Below are 23,747 nucleotides of genomic sequence, written 5' to 3'. Positions count from 1 at the left end.
GGGTTCGAACCCGCGACCTCCGGAACGAAAGTCGCACGCACTTACCGCTAGGCTACCAGCGCTTCACGTAATAATGTAAATAATCAATTAAAATAAATGTCACACGTGAATGCTAGCGGCAGCCGCTGAAAATATTTTTACAACGTAAAATTTAACAAAACCTTCAAAATGAGAACAGCACTAACTTCAAAATGAGAATAGCGAATAGTTTAAAACCACCCTAATTTTACGTTTAAGATATGTCGATGTAAATATTTCCTTAGATTTATACTTATGACAACTTTGTGAGATTGGTACTTCAATCATATAAAGTGACAGATTGGCTTTGTACAGGATCGCATAACTTTTTACGGCGGAAAAATAGCGTGGGAGGCTTGACATATCTGTTTACATTATATGTTTTTGATGGGGTCTCATTCCTTTTTGTGGGTAGTAAAGTCCTCTTCTTATGCTCCTTTTAAATTTTTGTTGCCACAATCCCAATATGTGGATTTTATGGTGCTACCACATTGACTGTTATAAATGCTATATATATATGTGTGACAGGGACAGCGCGGTAGCGTTAACATTGCGCTGTCTTTGTCACAAAGTATTCCAGTAGTCTGGATGCATTCAGCAGGCCTCCGTAGCGCATTTGGGAGCGGGATGGCTCCGGCAAAGCCAGAGGTTGCAGGTTTGAGTCCTGCCGGAGGTGTGAATTTTTCCATTTTTCCTTTAATTTAAACAATATGTATTGTATACCGCTCGCAGACATTTCTGCATGATAAAAAACAAATTTAGTATGGGTTAGCACATTGTTATTGGCGAATTCTCGATGTAACTAGAGACTCCAGTGCCTGTTAAGATGTATTCTTACGGGTAAATGTTGCTATACGCCACCCTAAGGCGTTTAAGAATTGAGGGAAGGCATGGATAAATTCGCACACATACAGCACAGCAGGCCTTCGTGGCGCAGTTGGGAGCGGATACCTCCGGCAAAGATAGAGGTCGCAGGTTCGAGTCCTGCCGGAGGTGTGAATTTTTCCATTTTTCCTTTAATTTAAAAAATGTGTAATGTCGCTCGCAGACGCTTCTGCATGATAAAAAAACAAATTTTGTCACACAGTGTTATAAAACATTTATAACAGCTTAACAGCCAATGTGGGAGCACTATTAGCGAGCATGCTTCAGTTTGTGGATGTTACAATACAATACAATACAATACAATACAAATATTCTTTATTGTTCACCAATATAACAAGATTACATCACATAATTATACCTATGTGATGATAAGTCATATTGGTATTGGTACCGATTGTGATTTTGTAGGAGATCCCGTATGAAGAATCTGTACCCTCATCCGTTATTCATTAGTAATAAGGAATAAATTATACCTAGATAATATTCACATTGACACGTTGCCCATAGGTTGTCCATTTACATTTAGTTTAGAAACTGCACAAGGTGTATTTGCACCATCGATGATATAAGCTACAGTGTAAACAATAACATTGCATTGATATTAGGTCAACAGACACTGAACTAATATTCTGATTGATTCGTCAGCATGAACATTGGACAAGGATAATTTGACGTTATTGAAACTAATACCTACGCATTTGTCGAAAGTTATGTTATAACAGTCGCGTAGGATTTTTAATGGGCCTTAACTCCTTACCCCCTTAGTCATCAACGTTCCCTAAAGTTATCAGGACGAGAAAGTTAATTTGTCCCTTTCGGACTTATTGGTGTGATAGAAAGGGACAAACGAACTTTATCAGCTGGATTACTTTAGAGAACGTTTATGAATGAGGAGGTTAATATATAGTTCGTATCATGCACGGAGGCGTACGTAGTACCTTAGTTGTCAAAAGCGGACCCCAGGCTCCCATGAGCCGTGGTGGATGCCGGGATAACACACGGGGGATGATGATCATGCACGAAAACGCTCCCTATTCGTCTTCCTAATCGCCAGGGCCCGTAACTTTCATGCCTATGACATCAATTTGACGTCACGCTGCATATAGGATGATTCAAATAGTTTTATTCAAATAGTTTTATTGTAATTGTTACATAATAAAATAGAAACATGTACGTTATTCAATCATAACAATATATTTTCAATTGAGTGACAAGCAAAATATGTCAACAATGTCAACAACAGTAACTAGGCAATAAGTATGAGAAGGTTTGATAGTTAGTTTATGACACGCCTCCCCCGTGATTTCCGGGAATCCCGGAGGCCGGGAGCAGTTGGTCCAAGTGACGTATCCAGACACGTCCATCGTCAATCGCAATCTCATAGTGTAGGTTACCAAGTCGGCGTTTCACTGTACCGAACTTCCACTTCTGTCCAGATCCGGAGTAGTTCCGTGCTTGGACTCGACTGTTTAAGGCGAACTGCCGATTTGTATTCGATGCAGATTGAGCATGGCACTTTGGAGGCGCACGAATCTTCGCCGTCAGCCGTGTTCTTACTTCTCTGCCAAACATTAGTAAATAGGGTGAATATCCCGAACTGGCCGGCGTACTACGAAGGGTACTTTTAACTCTCCGAATTTTGTCTGTAATCGCTCCACTCTCCCCCTCCAATTTATGCAGTGCTCTTTTGATAATTTGGACGTAGAGTTCCGCTTGGCCGTTCGTTGCTGGATGATACGGGGCAATAGTTTTATGTACAATACCATTATCTCTCATGAAGTTTTGAAATTCTTGCGATATAAATTGCCTGCCATTGTCGGAGACCAAAGTGTAGGGTACCCCAAAAGTATCAAATATTTGGTCTAGTTCCTTAATACAGTAAGAACTCGTGGTTGTTTTTGTGGGAATAACCTCAATCCATTTTGAAAATGCGTCTACCACGATGAACAGTTGATAACCACATATGGGACCGGCGAAATCTATGTGTATTCTTTGCCATGGGCCTTCAGGCTCTTCCCAGTGGTGAATCGGTGCTTTAGAAGGTGCGTTTTGTTCTAAACGGCACGTTCGACACGATTTGACTTTTTGTTCGATATCTTTATCAATGTTTTTCCAATATACAAAACTTCGTGCAAGGAGTTTCATTTTTAGCATTCCAATATGTCCAGTATGTAGTTCCTCTAATATCTGTTGACGTAATCTCTGTGGAATCATCACTCGTGTACCTTTTAGAATACAATCATTTTGTAATGTCAGTTCGTTATCATTATATCCTGATTCTCTGAGCGATGCGCCTGACTGAAGTGTTTGTAATAAGTTTCGTAATTCGGGGTCTTCTTTTGTTTCTTTAGCAATTATTTCCGGTGAGATATTTATTGAATTTATTTGCTTCATCTGGAATACGTAGTGTTGGTCAATTTTGTTATCTTTCGTTTTTTCAACTGGAAAGCGTGACAGGTAGTCTGCATTTGCATTTTTGGTAGTGTTTCTATATTCAATGTTGTAGTCAAATCCGGAAAGGAAATGTGCATAATGAAACAGTCTCATAGTGCTTAGGGTCGGTAATGTCTGGTGCGGGTGAAAGATAGATGTAAGCGGTTTGTGGTCTGTAATAAGGGTGAATTTTCTGCCATAACAGTAGTGAAAGAACTTTTTTAATCCCCAGAAAATAGCCGTCGCTTCTTTATCAATCTGACTGTATTTCTTTTCACTGGATGTCAAGGTTCGGGAGGCAAATGCTATGGGACGTTCTGAGCCATCTGGTAATCTATGACTCAAAACCGCACCAAGACCCGTGGGTGAGGCATCTGTAGCCAGAATCAGAGTTTTATTTTGATCAAAGTGCATTAATATACGTTCGCTTAGTATTTCTTTCTTGATAGATTTGAAACTTTCTTCGTATTTCGTAGTCCAAATATATTTCGTACCTTTCTTCAATAATTCGTTCAAGGGATTAGTGATGGATGAGAGATTAGGGATAAATTTATTGTAGTAGTTTGCCATCCCTAAGAATGTTCTCAATTCGTTTATGTTAGTTGGTCGTTGTGCATTGGCAATGGCCTTGACCTTGTCCTGGTTTTTGTGTAGACCGTCTTTATCTATGGTATGACCTAAGTAATTGATGCTACGTTTGAAGAAGTTACATTTTTCTTTATTGACTCGTAGGTTACTGTCTTTCAGTTTCTGTAGAACTAGTTTAAGTCTAGTAAGTAGTTGTTCTTCGGACGAACCTTGAATTATTATGTCATCGAAAAAGCACTTGACGCCTTCGATGCCCATCAACAGCTGGTCCATAAACTTCTGCCAAAGGCTAGGAGCTACCTTTACGCCAAACATGAGTCGGTTTACCTTAAAGGTGCCTTTGTGTGTACTTAGAGTCTGTAGTAGAGCACTCTCTTCATCCATGACCATGTTTAAGTATGCTTGTGTGATGTCCAAGGTACAGAATATTTGTCCTCCATTCATTTCGGCAAAGATATCTTCAATTATAGGAATCGGGTATTGTTCATCTTTTATTGCTTTGTTTAAAGTGACTTTGTAGTCTGCACAAAGTCGTATGCTTCCATTGGGTTTCACTATAGGTACGACTGGTGTACCCCAATCGGAGTGATCTATTTTTGTAATGATTCCTTGTTTTTCTAGTCTTTCGATTTCATCATCTACTTTGGCTCGTAATGCGTATGGAATTCTGCGTGGTTTGATGAAAATTGGTCGCGCGTCATCTTTCAGCGTTAGGTGGCCACGAACGTTTGGAATCTCGCCCAAGTTTGAATTGAAGACGGTAGAATCGTATTCTTCCAATAACTTTTCAAGTTTTGTTGTCTTCATGCAGGTTTCTACGCTATTCATATCAGCCAAATCTACTTTGAATTCTTTCATCCAGCTTCTACCCAAAACAGGTTCGACGTCCATGTCAAATATGTATAATTTTCCATAAAATGTTTGCTTTTTGTAATTGCATTTAACGTATGCTACGCCGACGGGTTCGAAAGGTTCTTTAGTATAGGTTGTGAATGTCATAGAAGTATGTAAAATCTTGTTACTTATTTTTAGGTTTTTGTAGTCCTTCAGTGACATTGCAGAAAGTGCTGCTCCAGTATCATATTCCATGTTAACCTTCTTGCCTTCAATGTCAACGGTGATGATGAATTTGTCCGACAGTTCGCTTTTGATGAGGTGAATGTCTGCCATGCCGTCGGTGCTGACGCTACTTGTTGAGTGATTCAGGAGATTCGTTTGATTGCGTTCAGTTCGTTGCATGCAAACACGGGCTAAGTGCCCTTCCTTTTGACACTTGATGCATGTACTTTTTATAGCGCCGCATTCGTTTGCTTTGTGATCGTTACCTCCGCAACGGTAGCATTTACCCTTAAGGTCTCTGATGGTAATTTGTGTCCTTTTTGTATTGTATCTCGGTGGGTGTACTGTTTCTTTTTGCGCTTGCGAAATTTTGTTAATATTCTCAGTAGTTAATTTCTGAATGGATGTAGACATAGTTGAATTTTCGTTTTTTCCAGTCTCCATTGATGTCGCAGTATGTACCAATTTCGAAAATGTCATGGTTTCGTCTTCTTGTAAGATTTTGGTTCTAATGTCACCATCCTTCAGTCCACGTATCAACTGTAGTGATAGAAATGAATCAATTGTAGGTTTTTTGCAGTGCGTGCATTTAAATTCACAGTTGAGCGACAGCCTTTTTAGTTCTGACGCGTAGATGGGAACTAATTCATCAGCTTGTTGCATGCGCGTAATGAATGTATGTTGAGACGCCCAGATGCTTGGTTTCGGGTCTATGTACTGGTCTAACAAGTCTGAGAGTTCTTCGAATGTTTTGTTAATTGGATCATCTGGAGAGGATAGATCGTGGACTCTTTCATGTAGATCTGGAGGTAGTGTTGATAGTAACATGTATACTTTAGTTTTCGGGTCAGTTATATTGTTCAGCAGCAGGTATACAGACAGTCTTTTAATAAAGTTCTTGAACGATTCTTTTTCTTGAAAAGGCGTAAAATTGAGCCTGGGTGTTTGTTGTGGTCGTAGATCTGTACTCGTACCTTCTAAGCTCCTTGTGGGTTGTGAAATGGAAACGTACGTTGAAGGTGCCTCGGTGATAGGTGTAGGGCGTAAGCCGTGCAGTTTTAATTTCAGTTGTAAAATATTTTCTTCAGTTGTATGTCGCTGTTCTATCTCCGATTCTAAATTTTCTGATTGAGCTTCTATTTCACTTTGAATTGTATCGAATTTCTTCTCATAATTTTCTAAACTTGACAGTCTCTGACTTACTTCGAAATCGGACGTAGGTTGAATCTGTTGTAATTGTGTTTGTAGCTTAGTTAATTGTCCGCGTATAGACGCCCGTAGACGAATAAGGCGTTCTGTTTCGTCCGCCATCGTCGCCAATTTGTTACATAATAAAATAGAAACATGTACGTTATTCAATCATAACAATATATTTTCAATTGAGTGACAAGCAAAATATGTCAACAATGTCAACAACAGTAACTAGGCAATAAGTATGAGAAGGTTTGATAGTTAGTTTATGACAGTAATAATTAATCATTATTAATTAATCAATTTAATCATGTCCAATGACTTCAAAAGCAAATCTAATCTGATACGTGAAACGAAAAGGAAACAATTTGTTTTGTTTTATTTTGTTAATAACTCGATAACCGTGACGTCAAATTGATGTCAAAGGCATGAAAGTTACGGGCCCTGTTAATCGCTAATAGTGCAAGAATAAGAACTGTGCAAGTTTTTAGTAGATTAGTAGTTCTATCTATAAATATTAGTAAGTGAAAATACCTCATACACTGCTAAAATGATGCACGATTGTGCTATAAGATATTAGGAAGAGATTTGGGACGCGCCTTAGTGGATAGTACCAACTTTAAGGCAAAAACAATAGTCTGGTTTGTTTTCAAATGTTTTGGTCACTGTAGTTTACCGTTTTCCCTATATTTTTAGAATTTACAAAAGTGAAAGACATGGAAAATTGTAAATAATATTTTATTTAAAGAGCAGTATAAAATTAAACGAGCATTTATAATCTCATTAATACCCAGAACATGAAATACATGTATAGACAGATTGAAGCATGAAAAACCCGCATGTTGTCAGGCAAATAGTATTAATTAAATCAGTCACTCAATTACAACGTAATATTGAGAATTATTCTCGGCGTTTGATAAAACTAATCAACTGGTGTCATAGCCACATTCAAATATACAAACAAGACAATTAATTTATGTTTAACTAAAATGAGCATCTGAAAATTAAATTTTACGCGTATAATTATCTCACCGTTTAATGAACAAGCACGCTCGCTTTAGGTATGATCTCCAATTAAAACTTGGTCGTTGTTGATATTGTCAACCCAATTTACTGAAAACATAAAAGAAACACCAGAAACGGCTGGTAATATTACACTTGTGTGAGTTAATACCGAAATTAAAGGCTCGTTTTGGTATGAATAAAAAACAGGCTTCGGGTAAAGAATTGGTTCCGTTTGGTTTATGGCTCAATTAATCAGATAAATTACCTGAAACGCGGTCTTACGAGGTAAATGTAACAAACAAAATATTGAAAATATTAGACATGAAAGGTAACGGCATGTTACAGAAATGTACCCAATTACCCATAAGTATTATATTTTTATCTAATGCTTGTACAGTCACCTGCAATTATCATGTAGTCGTTAAAAAGGGTTGCTAAGCTAAAATAGCAAAAATAGGACCCCAATAGTTTCATAGTACATTTCTGTAAGTCCGGCTGCCCTTTATTTTCAACTTGTTTAAATTATAGAACAACTCAGAGACCAAATACATTTTTATAAATTAATAAATAACAGACTATCCTGTGGCTGTATCGTGGTCATGTATTTGTGACTTGTCATAATCATCTGTTAGTTTCGCACTTACATACTAGGTAAAGACTGACCAGAAATATTTATATGCCATGTTGCGGAATTTCATTACAACTATTTTCTTTATACTAAACTGAACTGTCACCCCATGTATACATCAGAATAACAGCGCCCTCCTGACAATAGTCATATATTCCTGGTCAGGATTTAAAACGTGACAGACATGGTGTCAAATGGGTGGGTCAAATTGACAGACGTGGGTGATGTCATTTCCAAACTCAAATGGAATTGGGCGGGGCATGTTGCCAGGCAGAGTGATGGCATGTGGATCAAAATGTTGACCGAATGGTGGCCGCTATCGGATGTAAGAAACGCCTGGCATCCATTGGCTCGTTGGGTGGACGACATGCGGAAAACTGCGGGGCACTTCTGTATGAGATTAGCCCAGGACCGGGATAAATGGCGTACACGAAGGGGGCCTATGCTCAGCAGTTGTCGATTAATGGCTGAAATGATGGCGATGATGATGTCAAATGATAGACAGCAGTCCATCTTAGCCCTGCTGAAAGATATTCCAGCAATAGTTAAGATAAAAACATAAAGAGGTATTAGCGAACATGCTTGCAATTATGTCGTGTTAGTGTATTTACCCAGCGTAATCGGAGCTAGGGCGAAATTGCTTTTATCTTATTTTTTTTAAAGGTAGCATACCCAATCAATTTAAAAGATATAAAACATTTCAATTGAAGGTATAAGTATATACACCTTAACTTAAATCCATACTTCCATTCTAATATTATCGAATTTAACGCTAGCAATTTAAAGCTAGTATTTTATATTTTTATAAACTTTTCAAGCAGCTCATATAACCACTCGCTTTCATATAGTAAGGAATATTATCAAATGTTTGCTTACACCTCATTTCTAAACGCATAATAGACAAGATAAAAAGATATTACAAAAGCTATTGACCGTCTGAAGCCAAGATTGCAATCTGAACAACAGCTTACTAAGTCGTTTAAGAACAACAATAATTGCCCGCTCGGCCGTTGGTCTCAAGTGTCTTCATTTTAAATAGGTACATAGTTCTGAACAATTCTGATAAACCACTATACAATACTTTTGTAAGTGTAGTTTTCTTACATAATAATATGTAGTTTTCATACAACAGCAAGTTTAAGTAGATTTTGACAGACAACTCGAACTCGACGGAGACCCTTTCAACAATGAAACATTTATTGAACGAAAGTGAAGTGAAATGTAGATGTATTTGATTTGACTTCACCTTCAGCGTTTCAAAAAAAAAATCATTTGTGTCGGAACTCGGAACTGACACAGACTAGCAAGTAGTGACAATGTCAAAAAATAATGAAGAAGAAGACACAGATTACTAGAGAGCGGATTTCAGGTAGCGATCTCAATATTAATATGGATGTGACTCGCATAATTTATTATTTTTTCTACACACAAAAAAAATGTATCGGAACATAAAAATAAAACCCTTCATCCTACGCTTTTCTGAATGGGCAAAGATTATGATGATAATAAATAAAAATAAAAAAATCAAAAATATCAAAATAATTTATTCAGCAAATAGGCCACAGGGGCACTTTTACACGTCACATGTACATATTTAGAAAATATTTAAAATTGAGTTGAAATTACAATTGATACTATTATATACTAATTCTAAGTTCTAACTAAAGTTAACTCTATATAATTAATTAGAGATGTAGAAGGTCTCTAAATGTCGAATTACAACCAAGAACTACACTAAATATAAAAAGTACAAATACAAAAAAAAAGTCTAAAATTACTTTAGAGGTGCAAATGACTCTAAATGTGACAACTAAAGATAAAATGTATATCTACTTAATCTAATTCTCCTTAGAGATGTATATGGTCTCCATGAGTCAAAATCATATAATATTTAAAATATTCACTAAAAAATTCGAAATGTGCTCTTTGGATACAAACGACAACCGAAAAAGAGCCGTTGAAGAGTGTCCTAATTTAATAAAACAAAAAAATGCTACTTATAGATATATTTATTCAATCCCATTAGAATTAAAGTTACTATTGTCAAATTTATAACAGCCTGACGCTCACTAATAATTTAATAAAAATTAGAATTAAAGTTACTATTAAGTTATAACAGCCCCAGTAAGCTTAAACAGACCGGTCTTCACAGACGGCACCCGTTCACGAGTATGACGCGTATCTCAGCCACTAAACTAGAGAAATTACTAATTACAAAAAAAAAATGTAAGTTAATTTTTTAAATAGTTTATTTATTTAAGTTCCTCTTCTTTAATATTTCGACTAGGCATTGCACACTTCTATTACGACTCAAAGAATAGAAAAATGAAAATATTTCGCTCCCTGTACACAAACTCCTTTATTCAGAATAAAATATTTTTCTTAATTTTTCTGTAGTTTGTTGCAAAAATAACATAAATTTAGTCTAATTATTCAGCGAAGTTTGCTGTGTGCGATGTATAATAATAATAATAGATTGTATGACCTTATTATTGCGGTTATTAATTACCTTATTAAACCACATGCCATGTATTAAAAAAAATGTACTAGTCATATCCATATTAAAAATCGCTACCTACCTGAGATCCTCTCTCTACAGATTACTACCATAATCAAGTCAATCATAATAATAGTTTTCACACTCAGAGATTTATTCAAACCGGTCAACTATTACAAAGCTTAAGCGAAAAATAATCAAAAGAAAGGCAAAACAACCATTATATTCAACGTCCATTGAAATGATTGCATTCTAGGCACAATGCAAAAATAACTGAAATTCCGCAAAATATTTAAATCGAATATTTTTCTCGTTCATCATTTTACCGCTGTGAAAGAAAGAAATGCCAATATCCATTTAAATGATAAACGCTGTCTTGAATTATCCTCCATTACTGGATTTCGTTAAAAGCAAAAAAAAAAAATATCATTAACACCGTCTGTGAGATTCAAATCCCGTGAGCTTCTGTGAAGCATTCTGTATAAAATTAAAAAAGAAAAGAAAAACATTTTTTCAACGATGATTACGTATTTGAGAGGTTGCCAAATGGGTCAATAACACAGTTAATCCAGTGCATACTAGACTGTTAGACGTCTGCGTTCCAATTTCCTCAATAGCTGACAGATATGTCGTAAATTCCGAACAGAAGCAGACATCAATGGCGTTTTAGCAGATCAGCGACTTGCAGATGGAAGGATTTTAACAAAGAAAATATTTTCATCCATTTAAAAACCAGTATTACCATATTAGCGATGAAATTAGACTAACAGTTTTTAAATAAGTTCCATGGGCTTACGACTTACGACGCTTTATCTAACTAAACTTTATGTGTTTGTTTTTAAATAGTAGGTACTTAATTAAAAATTTTTACGAAATTCGAATAATGAAAAATATTATGCCTGTCTCAAACTAAAGTCACTTGACTATGCATTAATGCAGACATCAAATAAATCAAAAAAATAAATAAAAAATAAGTATAACGTTTTTTGTGCTACAAACAAAAATGTGTCATAAGAAAAACACAAAGGAATATTTTATAAGACACTTTTATACAAAGAGACTGAGACATTCAACAGCCCGTAGGTGTCCTCGTTACGACGTATGTTTTGATTTCAACTTTAGGTGGAAGCACGCAGAGCTTGTAAGAACTAACTAACAAGAAAGACGTTTTTTTTGTTACTCGGTTAGTTGCTTTGGCGAAGTTCGGGAGCCTTGACGAAGCTTGCGTTGTGGATCTACTCCTGTACTAAGAGTATACCTTAAAGGTTCGGCCACACTTAGGGCGTTTTGATAGCGTAGCATTATGCGCCGCCGATCCGCTCTGAATACGCTCGCGCGGTCACACATCACACAGCGCGCATTGTGAGTGGACTCGTCAGAATAGGGATTAAATGTTAACCATTTAGCTAATTGTTTTATTCCAAAATGCTGTTTTGATTTCTTATGTGTCATTCAATACTTATTAGAAGTTTTCAGTTGCAAAATATAGGCTTAGAAGTTACCATATGTGCAGAACGCGCGCGGATCGTGCGCCGCCGTTCCGCTTTGAAAACGCTTGTAATATGCTCCGTCCGCCGCACCGCTATCATTGCGCTCCACAAACGCTGCGCATTCAAGACGCGCATGTGTGGCGAGCTTTAAGATGCAGCAGTAGAGTTCAATTCTTCTTAATGAAATGAAATTCATATTCATACAAGCGCTTTACATTTTTTCCTCCCAGGTTTTTGAAATATCCGCAGAGCTACGATTTTTACACATATTATCACGTTCGCGGACGCTCAGTCACCCCTCTGGGACACTAATATTTTGTATGGGAATTTTTCGACTGCTATAGCATACCTGTCCTTAGACAGCTTATATTAGGGTTATTATGTATGCTATAGCATTCGGATGCTATAGCATACCTGACAAAATACAGAGGTAAAATGTGATCTTATGTGACACCGTATGCTATAGCATACGATGCTATAGCATACCGTGACACAATACTGAGTCAAAATATGATCTTATATGACACCGTATGCTATAGCATACGATCCATAGATTCATTCTGTAGAATCATATCAAATAAAACATTTCGTCGGGGATGATGCCCACAAATAAAAGTATAAAGCTTGTTCACGAATACAGAGTTTTTTGGTACAAGAAGAATTGTCTAAATGTGTATCTCCTACAGACTCTTTTGGAGTACCTAACTTTCGTCAGAACTGTAGTCACCCGTTTCGTCATTGAAACTAAAATAATGTTTGTTCAAACCTGCTGTTGTATAGGTGCTAAAGGCCTTCGTTTGGTGCGATGATTTCTGGGTAGAACTCATCCACTACCTCTCACTACGCGATGATTCGCCCAGCTTTATATACTTTTTTACAAGCATCTAAACCAAGTTCAAGTAGTTAAACACCAACAAAATTCACTCAAAAAGACATGATTTAACGTAAACAGTCAGTATCAATCAGAAATAGGGTTTATTCACAATTATATGAGCAAAGCAATGACTAAGTACGAAGGAAATTACTCAAATAATAGGTATAAACATGCCTCGGTTTTCTTAATTTATCGCAACCAAAATCACGGTGTATTATTATAAAACGACAGTGGACATGTTTGTTAACAAAACCGCAACACAAAAATATATAGAAACTGTAAAAATAATTACTTATGATTTTTTAAACAATCCGTAAAATTGCGTTTGCGCTCGAAATTTTGCCACATTTCACGGGCCAACTCCCGGTGACACTCGAGGGGCTACTGAGCAAATTTCCATACAAAGAGGTATTCTATAGCATACGCGTCACAAAAAGGTGAACTCGATTTGTGACGCCACAGCATATTTTTTAATTGCGATAAAACTATGTAATGTTGCAGTATGCATACTATGATTCTAGTGAATGGTAGAGGAAATGTTGGTGAATAATATTATACTGTGAACAAGCAGATTACTAAGCAAACAGATGCAGAAATTCAAACCAAATAACGTATTCTATAGCATACGCGTCACCAGAAGGAGTACAAAAACGTATGCTATAGAATACGCGTCCGCGAACGTGTTATTATTAATGTGTCGAACAATTACCTTTATTTCGATATTTTTATTTTAAAGGGCACTAAAGTCCTTCAAATTACCAACAAGTTAGCAGTGACAGAGATGACGTTCACCGCCATATTACTACTATGAATTTAATGATGACGTCCAATCCATGACTCAATTTGTTAATAGAATTGACAGATTCCCATCTGACAATATCTAGCATCAGTATCGCAAAAATTATCAGCATCCACATGTCTAAATTAAATTCATATTTACTTAAGTATTACTTATTTATTTCCTTATCACAATGTTTGCTGCATTGCGTTAAATCCATTTTATTCGATTTTCTTTCGCGTATAGTTTCTTTAAGCCAAAAAAGGTTGAACATACGAAGAGTTTCAAATAAAGTGCAGCTCACGTTAGAATTTATTTTAAGTTTCCCCGTTTCCGCTTGTACGTTAACGAAACTTTATAACAAGTATAAACACTAATGATTTAGCTTTTACTTGTTTCATTTCTTACTAAAATTTGTAATTTTAGTATTTATTTCTACCATAAACTATGCGTATTACAAGCTACGAGTAGGTACCATTTAAAAGAGAGTTAAGACTGTTAAGAGTCCCACTGACTATCAGCTCGCTAGAGGTCAACCGCCTGTCAGTTCTTCGGAGCTGCCACTTTTTTCTAACAACTGGCGTGCTATCCGGGTCCGTCTGACGAAGCCTTTAGGCCCCGAGGGCGACGCATATCCTGCGGTGGCACTGGCAGTATGGTCTTATGTTTTGTAAGTTTCGCTTGTATAGAGTCCTTTATATCAGAAAAGGGACTAAATTCAGTTTAAGGAGCCTACTCTGTTATCCAATCAGTTTTTGGTATGGATAACCTACGGTTTGTGGAAAAGGCAACGGAAAGGCATGTCCGTAGTGTAACTAGTGGAATACAGGCTCAATAGACTAAATAAAGAACATTGGTTTTAATCTTTAATTTTTTAAGAAAAAACAATAAATTTCTTTGAAACCTGATTTAGTAAGCCGATATAGCTACATAAAACTTTTCTCCTAAAAATAAGGCCACAGGCCCGAAGAGACTAAAGCAATTTATAACGCAACTTTCATCGATTGCAGCAAACTTAGAAAATAGTATTTAAAAGGTGACATCGGATCCTTTTCAACACCAGCCGATTATCCCATTACAGCGATCCCAGAATGAGGGTAATGCGTTTTATGATAGTTTTTTTAGGACGCCCCTTTATGCTCATATCGGTAGAATGTAAACATTCAGTTTTATGTTTCCTTCTGGTTATAAATAATAGAGATGAGGTTTCCTTATAGCGATATTTGCTATCGACGTCGAAAGTTACTTGCACAAGCTTGGCGGGAATTTGTGGGAATCACTAACAATTGGAAGCCACCGAGTGTTGTAGTAGTCGTAAATTCATCAAAGCGGTACGTGTCATTGTAAAGATAAACCCGCACATTTATTCGCTATGTAAGTAATTTGAATGTACTCGTATTTATATGAAAGTTTTTAAATTTTAAATTGTAGAACATTAAGTTTGGGTAAGGTACAGCGGGGCAAATCTCGACTCCATTTTTTCCATGTTTCACAATGTTTGCATTATTACATAGTGTCCACCGGTTATATGTGGTAGGCGTGTTCAGTGGATACATGTAGAACTCAACATCGTAGTGTAATAATGGAGAAAATGGATCAGTTATAATTGCCCCCAGTCGAGATTTGCCCCGCTGTACCTTACGCTTGTATCCCTTTACCGCATATTGCTCCATATTTGGCCGTTATAAATTCTACTCTACTGACAACTGTTATAGTTCAAATTTGAACAAAATATTGTGTACGTCACATGCGGTAAAGGGTTAACACGGTTTTCAAGTTATAAACTTCTAGCTTTTGCCGCGGCTTCGCTCGCGGTAGAAGAGACAAAAAGCAGCCTATGTCACTCTCCGTCGCTTTAACTATCTGTACTTGAAAAATCACGACAATTAGCCGCTTCGTTTTCCCGTGAAGGACGGATAAACAAACAGACACTTTCCCATTTATAATATTAGTAAGTATAAGTATGGATAGGTACCTACAGGATACAGATGTTTGGTAGAGAGACATTCTAATAATTAATGGGTTTGTTTGTCAGGTCGTTACTGTAAGGATTGAAAATTAGCAACATTTTGAGAAAAACTAGAAGCAATGGTACTATGCAGGAACTAGCACAGCATGGTATGAATGATGTCAATTTTTTGAAAATCGATTTGGAAGTACTTATCAAAAAGAAATTTCCAGGCACCATTTGAAAGTGGTGCCATGTTATTTAAAATTTGTAGCCTTAAGTATAAAGTGTCAGTAGGTGCAGGTTTCTACCTAGTTTCCTTATTTCTATTAGGTGGGTATATACAAGTCATCCAGAACAAACCGACTGCAGACAATCAAGTTGATCCACAAAACAAATCTCTAAACAGATTGATATTTTTATGGTAGCTTTTAAATCGCGTCAGCTATGAGAAAAGACGTCGTTACTTCAGGAATATTTTGGTGAAGCCTTAAAGAAGACAAATGGGTGTCTCATTACCGTCCCCTTTCCTTCGTGGTTATATGAAATTCTGCTCGTGACGCGTCGAGAAACCATATTAGTTCTTTCAATCTGCGTTGAGGGTGTAAGTACCTATTCTTGTTTAGATCTTGATTAAATGTAGTATTAACGTAACTGTATCATATTATAATATAAGTACTAAATAATATACAGTCATAGGTCCTAAATAATATGTCACTGTAAAAGTCCGAAGTACCTACGGTAAAACCTAGGTTTTTACCGATATGCCGTTTGGTCAGCCCAAACTGAAAAAGTACAGTTTTATCACATAATAAAAGACGAGTAAAGTCTGGGTATAAACCTTCAAATTTCCTATCGCTATTATTATACAAGGTAGAAACTTAAAAGCTTAATATAAGCTCCTTACACCTCTGGGTGGCTAGCCGAATGGCACAATCGCTCACGAAACGCTCACGAAACGAAGCGCTAGTAGATATCTATCTCTATCGCGCTTGCGTATTGGCGCGACAGAGCCAGCGGCGTATCGCTTTCGTTTGGCGTCGGAGAAATGCCATTCGGCTACGGGGCCAGGTTAGTATAGTTAATATACCTACCTACGTGCGAAAATTCATACAACTTCTGGCAACCATAACACTGTAAGGTTCAGATATTTACATAATATAATATTATTACGTCACATATATCTCTGACTAATAATTTTACCACGTCTTCTTCTTCTTCTTCCTGAATATTATTTGCGTTTTCATCAAAGAAATGGAAACCAAGAAACGCAACTTGCTCCATAATTTTTAAAAAGATGCCCAAAAATTATAAGAATGCAAATGAATTTACCCGTTGGTAAATAACTTTCTCAAAAAGTATTTATTTTGTTTGATCTCTTTATTTAATGTAGAAAAGGAATGATTTCAGGTTTCTATTTTGTTGACCAAGTTCATTTTTGCTCATCAAACAAACCCAACCCGACACTAGGGGAGTGAAATACAATAGGGAATAAATCAAGATTTTATTTGTATACTTACTTGAACAATCAGCTCTGTGTGCACGTATGTATCTGCGAACAAACAAACAGAAATAAGGAAAAAAGGAAATCAACATGCACTGTGCAGGTTTGTGACAATATCTACCTAAATAAGCTATTGCGACGTAAAGTAGAATGAAGGGAATTTAGACTAGACGTCTGAATAAATAATTAAGTAATACCTATATTTTTTGGAGACCATGATAGTCATAATAAATTTAGGTTAAGTACATGTCTAACCACATATCAATCTGGCACGTAATATTTTTATATTATTTTGTTTTATTGCCATTGTTCCAATGAGGATCGAGTATATCCGATGTGATATCTACATAATTATTTCAGTTTATAATTTATATTACGTTTTAAAATTACAAATTTAATATTAATATTAGCGCCATCTAGCCGACACAGTACATTATGGTTTCTAGGTTTCTTTCTTAGACTTTTAAATAAATAAAATAAATTTATTCGACCGTATATTCTATAATTTATATAATGTATCAAGTTTCGCAGAATCCGCTAGGCTTCCAACTTGAAATCACAGGCCATCAGGATGGGTCTCAACTTCGTTACAAAGTCATTACGTTGATTAAATCCTGCCTTATTAATTACCCATTAAGAAAGATATTTCGGATGATAAAAGGGAACCGGAGGTCAATTCGTACGAAGGTACTTTTAATTGATTGAACCAGATTACAAAATTGGCTCGGAAGGTGGAAGTTTTGCCACCGAGTGAAACACAAATATGAAACATGATCAAACTATATCTACCTCTACCTAAATAAAAATAGTTGTGAGTCAATGTTTATCAATCAAAATTGGCATTTAAAAAGTTAGTTCATCTAGTCTCCACAAAGTTTGCTATAAACTGTGAGATTTTCAGAGGCGAAAAATGTAGCTAGGTCTTATGTCTAGGCAAACGCGCATTTTTTTTAAATATTGTATATAACGATACTATAATGGATCTACTTAATGTAAACGCGACGTTCGTGCAACATACGCTTGACTGAGAGCTTGTAAATAACCCTTCAAGGCTACGCTGTTTGAGGCATTAATTAAACGGCAATTATCCTTCACGAGAGTTCCTGTCCTGTTATTCGTAATTGTGTTCAGTGACAAGTAATATGATAGACCCTTGAAAAGCGATTGCTAAACGTTGGAATTTGACTGAACATCAGTTAACAAATTCAGGGGCTACATCAAAATGTTTAGGTGGGTATTTGCAATGGTTTTCTTGTTTAATATTGAGTTTCACGTTAACTTCTGCGTTCATTCATGTTTTCTAATTCTAGTTATTTAGCTATATTTTTCTATATAGATTGTAAGTAGAGGTTTTACCTAACGAAGTCCAAAATGTAGGTACCTATTTAAAAATTTTATCAAGTCACAAAAAGTTCCAAATTCAAAGACAAAACAAATGCTTCTAAATGTATTCCCACAAGGGGTAGACAGAGAACCTAAAATTGCTCAAATTTCAATGCCACTCTTAATAATTGGACAGTGTTATGGAATAAGCGATCAAGCGACAGTTAGTTGAAATCGAGAAAATGAGCTAGAAAGATTTGAAATTTGAATCTGTTGTTGTAAGTTCATTTATAAAGCAAAAAAGTTAATTTTGACACTGAACCTATAAAAGTGTTCATAATTTAAATTGATAAAAAAAATAACACCATACCTATTCAAGTTTCGAAGTTATTAACGTTTTTCCGCTTGATTCTTTATTGAACTAATACTGCGATGAGGTTAATTTATTTCGCCGTAGCGTACTATGAGAGATATTTTGTCGCTTGATTCTTTAATGCAAATTGTTAGAGGTAAAGTGAATACTGGAATAAAATAAAATTGCATATATTTGAGTAAATAGTGCTATTGTAAATAAATTAACAACAATGTTTTCCTCCACAATGATTAGGACTAATCCGTCTAACAATTTAGTTTTGTTCTGCAATCAACTTTTTTTAATAAATGTCAAAAAAATCAGCATATATGGCAAAATTGGCATTGTAACTAATAATAATTCATTAGTACTAGCCAGGATTACACACACAAGATATTATGATATAACAAAATCTCTTGATACTTAGTTCTCATCAAGCGAAATATCCTGCAATTTCAAATATGTAACAACGAATTAAACGACACCAACAGGGCGGTTAAATCGATATTGCGTTTATAAATCATCAAAACTTTAAACCAAAACGAATTAATAACATCTTTATGGCGTTTAACTCGATTTTGCGATTTAGAATATACGCTTATTATAATTTGTAAAAGTAAATTTGGCGTTCAATTCGTTTTTACGTAACGACTTAGTACACAGGGCCATACAAATTTTAACGTGTCGCTTGATTCTACCCCTTAAAATAAGGCTGTAAGCATGATTTTTCAACAAAGAAATAATCAATACTATAGATTATCACATTTATATCCGAACTGCATTCATAACTTTTTTTTCGGATTTTGGCGCTTAGTTCGCTATTCCATAACACCGTCCAATTAAGGGTTTGAAAGAAAACGCAATTGTCATATTGCAGTGCACACCGCCACTTATCCACATCCTACAGTCGACTTCTAGGAAAGGGGTTGATAAAGTTTGAAATTTTATGAACCCTGGACGCTGAAATTACCTATTGACTGTTGGAAAGTTTTGTAATAACTTTGGTGGTTTATTTGTAAAAGATACCTGTAAGTATTTATATCTAATATTTCCCGTTGGCTCATTGTTTGATGAATACTTAAATTCAATATGTCACACGATACAATTTACAAAGCTTATATAATATATTTTAATTTACTCCATATCTGACCATCGCGTTTTATTTATTACGTTCAGTCACCAACTTATATTTGTGGTCATTTTGAGAATTTGGGACCCCCAATTAGCGTAAGTTGTTAACAAAAATCGCTCGCTGTCAATTTTGTGACGACAATTAAGCATAAAATCTGTCTAAAAATCTACTTTTTTTAACGCTTGAAGTTTATGTAATTAACACAAATAAAAACAATATTTTTATAGAAATTTCATGCTTATCGCTATTAAACTGACAGTGAGTTAATTTTTGTTAACAACTTAAACTTACGCTAATTGGGGGGTCCCAAATTCTGAAAATGCCCCTATACGAGTACAAAAATTCTATTTTTTTTAATACTACGTCGGTGGAACAAGCATACGGTCCGCCTGATGGAAAGCGGTCACCGTAACCTATGGACGCCTGCAACTCAAGGAGTGTCACATGCGCGTTGCCAACCCAACCCGTTGCTGTTCTAATTACCTACTGAAAATACCCAGTAGTTTCGGTGGAAGTAAGTGGGTTTACTATATTATGAGAACTCTGCGCAGAGGGCGCTGCTAGCACATTGTGGACAGCTTGCCGCGAACCCCTATGGGAAACAGGCGGGATGTGTATGTATATATATGTAAGTATGTAAAATACGTTTAATATGAATTACCTGCACTTAGCGAATAAACAAAACTCAGATGGAGATTAGATAACACGATACAAAACGTAAACAATGTTATTGTTTGACATAACTCTTAGTTACGGTATCGTATCGTAAAATATGGCCGAAGCTCACTGAACCCGCATTTCTGGCTGACTTCCAAAGATTACGTACCAGTATTGAAAGCGTTGGCTTTGCGTAACCTCATCATTTTTCTTCATCACCAGATACGGATACCTACATTGTGTGCAAATTTGATAGCATGGCATCTTTTAAAACAATTTTATCGATTTTATTAATGCAAACAACAAAAGGGAAACTAGGCTTTGTTTTTCACCGAAAAAAATGGCTATTTGATATTTCATACACATTATACCTAAGCTCTAAAAGACTAAATATTACGAAACGCGATCACAGAACCTAGGACTGACATTATAAATCTCTAGCTTACTTACTTACTGCAAAGCTTACTTAAAGCAGCTTACTTTAATTAAAAGCAATATCTGATACGATAAAATAATTTAGCAAAAGAGATAAAATTCTTGTATCTCAAATACATATTCACAAAGTAAAATATTTCAGATTAAGTATATTGTACGTAGTATAAGTCTATATTTCTCACGTTAAATATTGTGATTTTCAAATGATTATGTATGATCCCATTCTTCTTAAATTCTATTCCAACGTTATTTTGATTATGGATTTACATTTTATAGTATCATCGTTTGCGACGTTTTGAGGGATCCGCAACTCACTGAAAACCCACATTGTAGTTTCACACAGTTTTTGGTCGGATGACCCCTTTTCTAGACTCGAAAAAATCGTTACTAACACTTAGTAAAATAATACCTACATATCTACTACTTCATTATCACAATAAACAAACGGAAATTTCAATAGATAGAAAATCAAAATCTTTGAATGCACTTTTGTTTCTTAGAAATAATGGAATGTCTTTTTTAAGTAAAATGAGGCAGCATAAGGATTTAAGGTAGTTTCCCTCCAGGACCTGACTTATCTTTCCACCACATACATATTATGTTTATGCCAAAGTATTATTCTCAACTAAAAGTTTTTCTGCATTGTGATATTATGCCAGATTAGGGTAACCCAATATTTACAGCTACGCTTAGCTATTAAGTACCTATAATATCGGATATTCTCGAGATATATAGATAGGTTGTGAAGATATTTGAAGCCCATTAACAGCGGCAACATTTGGAAGAGCACTATAAGCGGCAACCCATACTCAGGCGACGGGTGTGGCGACGCGTCGCTTGGATCGCGTCTTACGGCTTTCCTATATAAAATGTACTGAGGACACGTTTTTTAAATTAAACTCGGGCGGCGCGGCGCTGTCGTGGCGTGCGTCGCCTGTGTGTAGATAGTCCTTAAGTGTAGCTCCGGCTCTATCTATAGACCCTAATAACAGATTTCACAATATATGGGTTGCTGTGTAAGTGGCTTAACGTTATTCCTGTTCAAATTTCATCGCGGTAAACAAGAAACTATAGTCACGTTGAGCAAGTTTTAACTAGTTAAACGGGAGGCCCTTTAACCAATTAAAACTAGGGTTAGAGCAAACTTACTATCATAATTATAATTAATTGTACGTCATAACGTTTAACATCATAGCTATTACAGATTAGAAGTTTTGATTAAAGATGTTTTTCTTAATAAAGAACCACAAAGTCACGTACGGCTATTATGTAACGTATCAGACTTACAAAGGCCCGATAGATTTTATTGTTCTCGATTAATTGCTTGCGATACTCGTTAGCGCTGAAGCCATTTTGTTACCAGCCTCTATCTTAGAGTGCCTATTTATTAAGTAAAAATGGTTTCAATATTAGCACTAAAAATGGTTCCAATATTAGAAGATTACTGGGTTTCCCCGTATGTAGCGAAAATGTCTACCTCATTGTTAGAAGACATGTTTTGTTCGTTTAGGTACATCTGCTCGTTTAATACTAGATTTGTGGATGGCAACGTAATGCAGAGATGGTTTTCTATTTTAATAGTATTTACATTAGGTAGCTTCCTTTATTTATCTCTTTTCTCAGATTAGGTTTTTTACAATATGAGTATTAGGTAGCTTTATTGTTAGTGTCATTCTCTTTATGTAGTGTCATCTAATTAATGCTAAGCTGGCATCACTGCTGTAAACTTACGTAAAATCCGATTAGGTTGCGGGGCGAATCACAATCACTGTAGAGATAGTGCCAAATAGTGGTTACGGGTGATAAGTATTTTTTATATAAATAAACAGCAACCGAGCCCTCTTTGGAGCTTGTACCTACCTACATTCCTTTTTGCTGTATACTTAAGAGGATACGGTAGCGAAAATAGGTACAATACATGTTCCGTGACGCTAAATCGAGTATGTATTGTAAATATATTCTCCCCTCACTAGCTGGGAAACACGTGTTTTATCCTTTAATACCAGCGGGTAAAAATGCATTTATCCACTAGTGGATAAAATAATTTGACCATGAATATAGTCAAATTTTGTGTTTTGTTGATAAAAGTGGATGAATCTAGTGATGAAGATGATATACACCCTGTGGAACTACTAGCAGTGATAAACGCGTTTTTTTGCGTAGTGCTTTCCTCGCTATAGTGAAGGGAAAAGTTTTGTGTTACACACGGGTGCAAATGTATTTTACTTCTCGTGTGTTGAAAAACTCGTCCAGTTCAGGATTCTATTCTCGAACCACTCGCTTCGCTTGTGGTTCAACGGTAGACTCTTTTCATTTGCTCGTTTTTCAATTCAAATACAACATTGCACTCTTGTATAACAAATAACTATACTGTCACTTACAGAAAAACGCGATTTATAATAACACCATTCCACCTTAGATAAAATTAAATACTGTTTTAGTAGTATTCTTTACCGTGACGTTAAATATGTGTTCAATATGTGTATTGCTGTTGATGCCCCAAATAAATAAAATATAAAAAATATAAATATAAAATAAAACGCGCTAAATTAGAATGTTGTATTCTGAAACTTCACAACCCATGAAAGCGGCTCTGCTGACAGTGTCGTAACGCCCAAGGCGGTTTCCAGAGCTCTCGAATCATGTTTTCGAAGCCGAAACATAAACAAAGCCGGCAAAGGCAAAGGGTGGTATGCATCCCACATATGTGACATAGGAAAGTCTGTCAAGCTATTTCTATCGCTAGAAAAAAGGTGGTAAAAAATGTAGGCCTTTTTCTTGTTTGACCGGTTACATAATTTTAAATCACAGTATCGATTCCAAAACGCCTACAAAATAGTATATAAATTACTGAAATTATGATTTCATGATATTAATTCTTAAACACTTAGCTAAATTATTCTATCTTTGGCAGCCGTTTCCATTTAGTTGAACAGTGGTTTCAGTGTCA

At 35.9% G+C, this 23,747-nt stretch overlaps 2 protein-coding genes across 3 annotated transcripts in view; both read right to left on the bottom strand.

The window, feature by feature from the left end:
• LOC125235425 (angiotensin-converting enzyme-like) overlaps positions 1–23,747 on the bottom strand; it is a 180,968-nt gene that overhangs the window by 60,666 nt on the left and 96,555 nt on the right. The window contains exon 3 of one of the 2 annotated variants that reach the window (XM_048141987.1): positions 16,915–16,946. The exons of the other annotated variant lie outside the window; for it this stretch is intronic. The gene's annotated coding sequence lies outside the window, so the exon portion shown is untranslated. The remainder of the gene's footprint in view (positions 1–16,914; positions 16,947–23,747) is intronic. 2 annotated transcript variants of the gene reach the window in all.
• On the bottom strand, positions 2,185–6,294 carry LOC125238605 (uncharacterized protein K02A2.6-like). Its single transcript, XM_048145961.1, has one exon. The coding sequence runs from the start codon at positions 6,292–6,294 to the stop codon at positions 2,185–2,187; it is 4,110 nt and encodes a 1,369-aa protein (XP_048001918.1).

Source organism: Leguminivora glycinivorella, chromosome 2 (assembly GCF_023078275.1).
Source record: "Leguminivora glycinivorella isolate SPB_JAAS2020 chromosome 2, LegGlyc_1.1, whole genome shotgun sequence".
NCBI lineage: Eukaryota > Metazoa > Arthropoda > Insecta > Lepidoptera > Tortricidae > Leguminivora > Leguminivora glycinivorella.
This window is presented reverse-complemented; position numbering and strand designations above follow the sequence as displayed.

Bases quoted from the DNA above. Each gene is read 5' to 3' on its own strand.
- LOC125238605 (XM_048145961.1), bottom strand. From the start codon at position 6,294: ATGGCGGACGAAACAGAACGCCTTATTCGTCTACGGGCGTCTATACGC.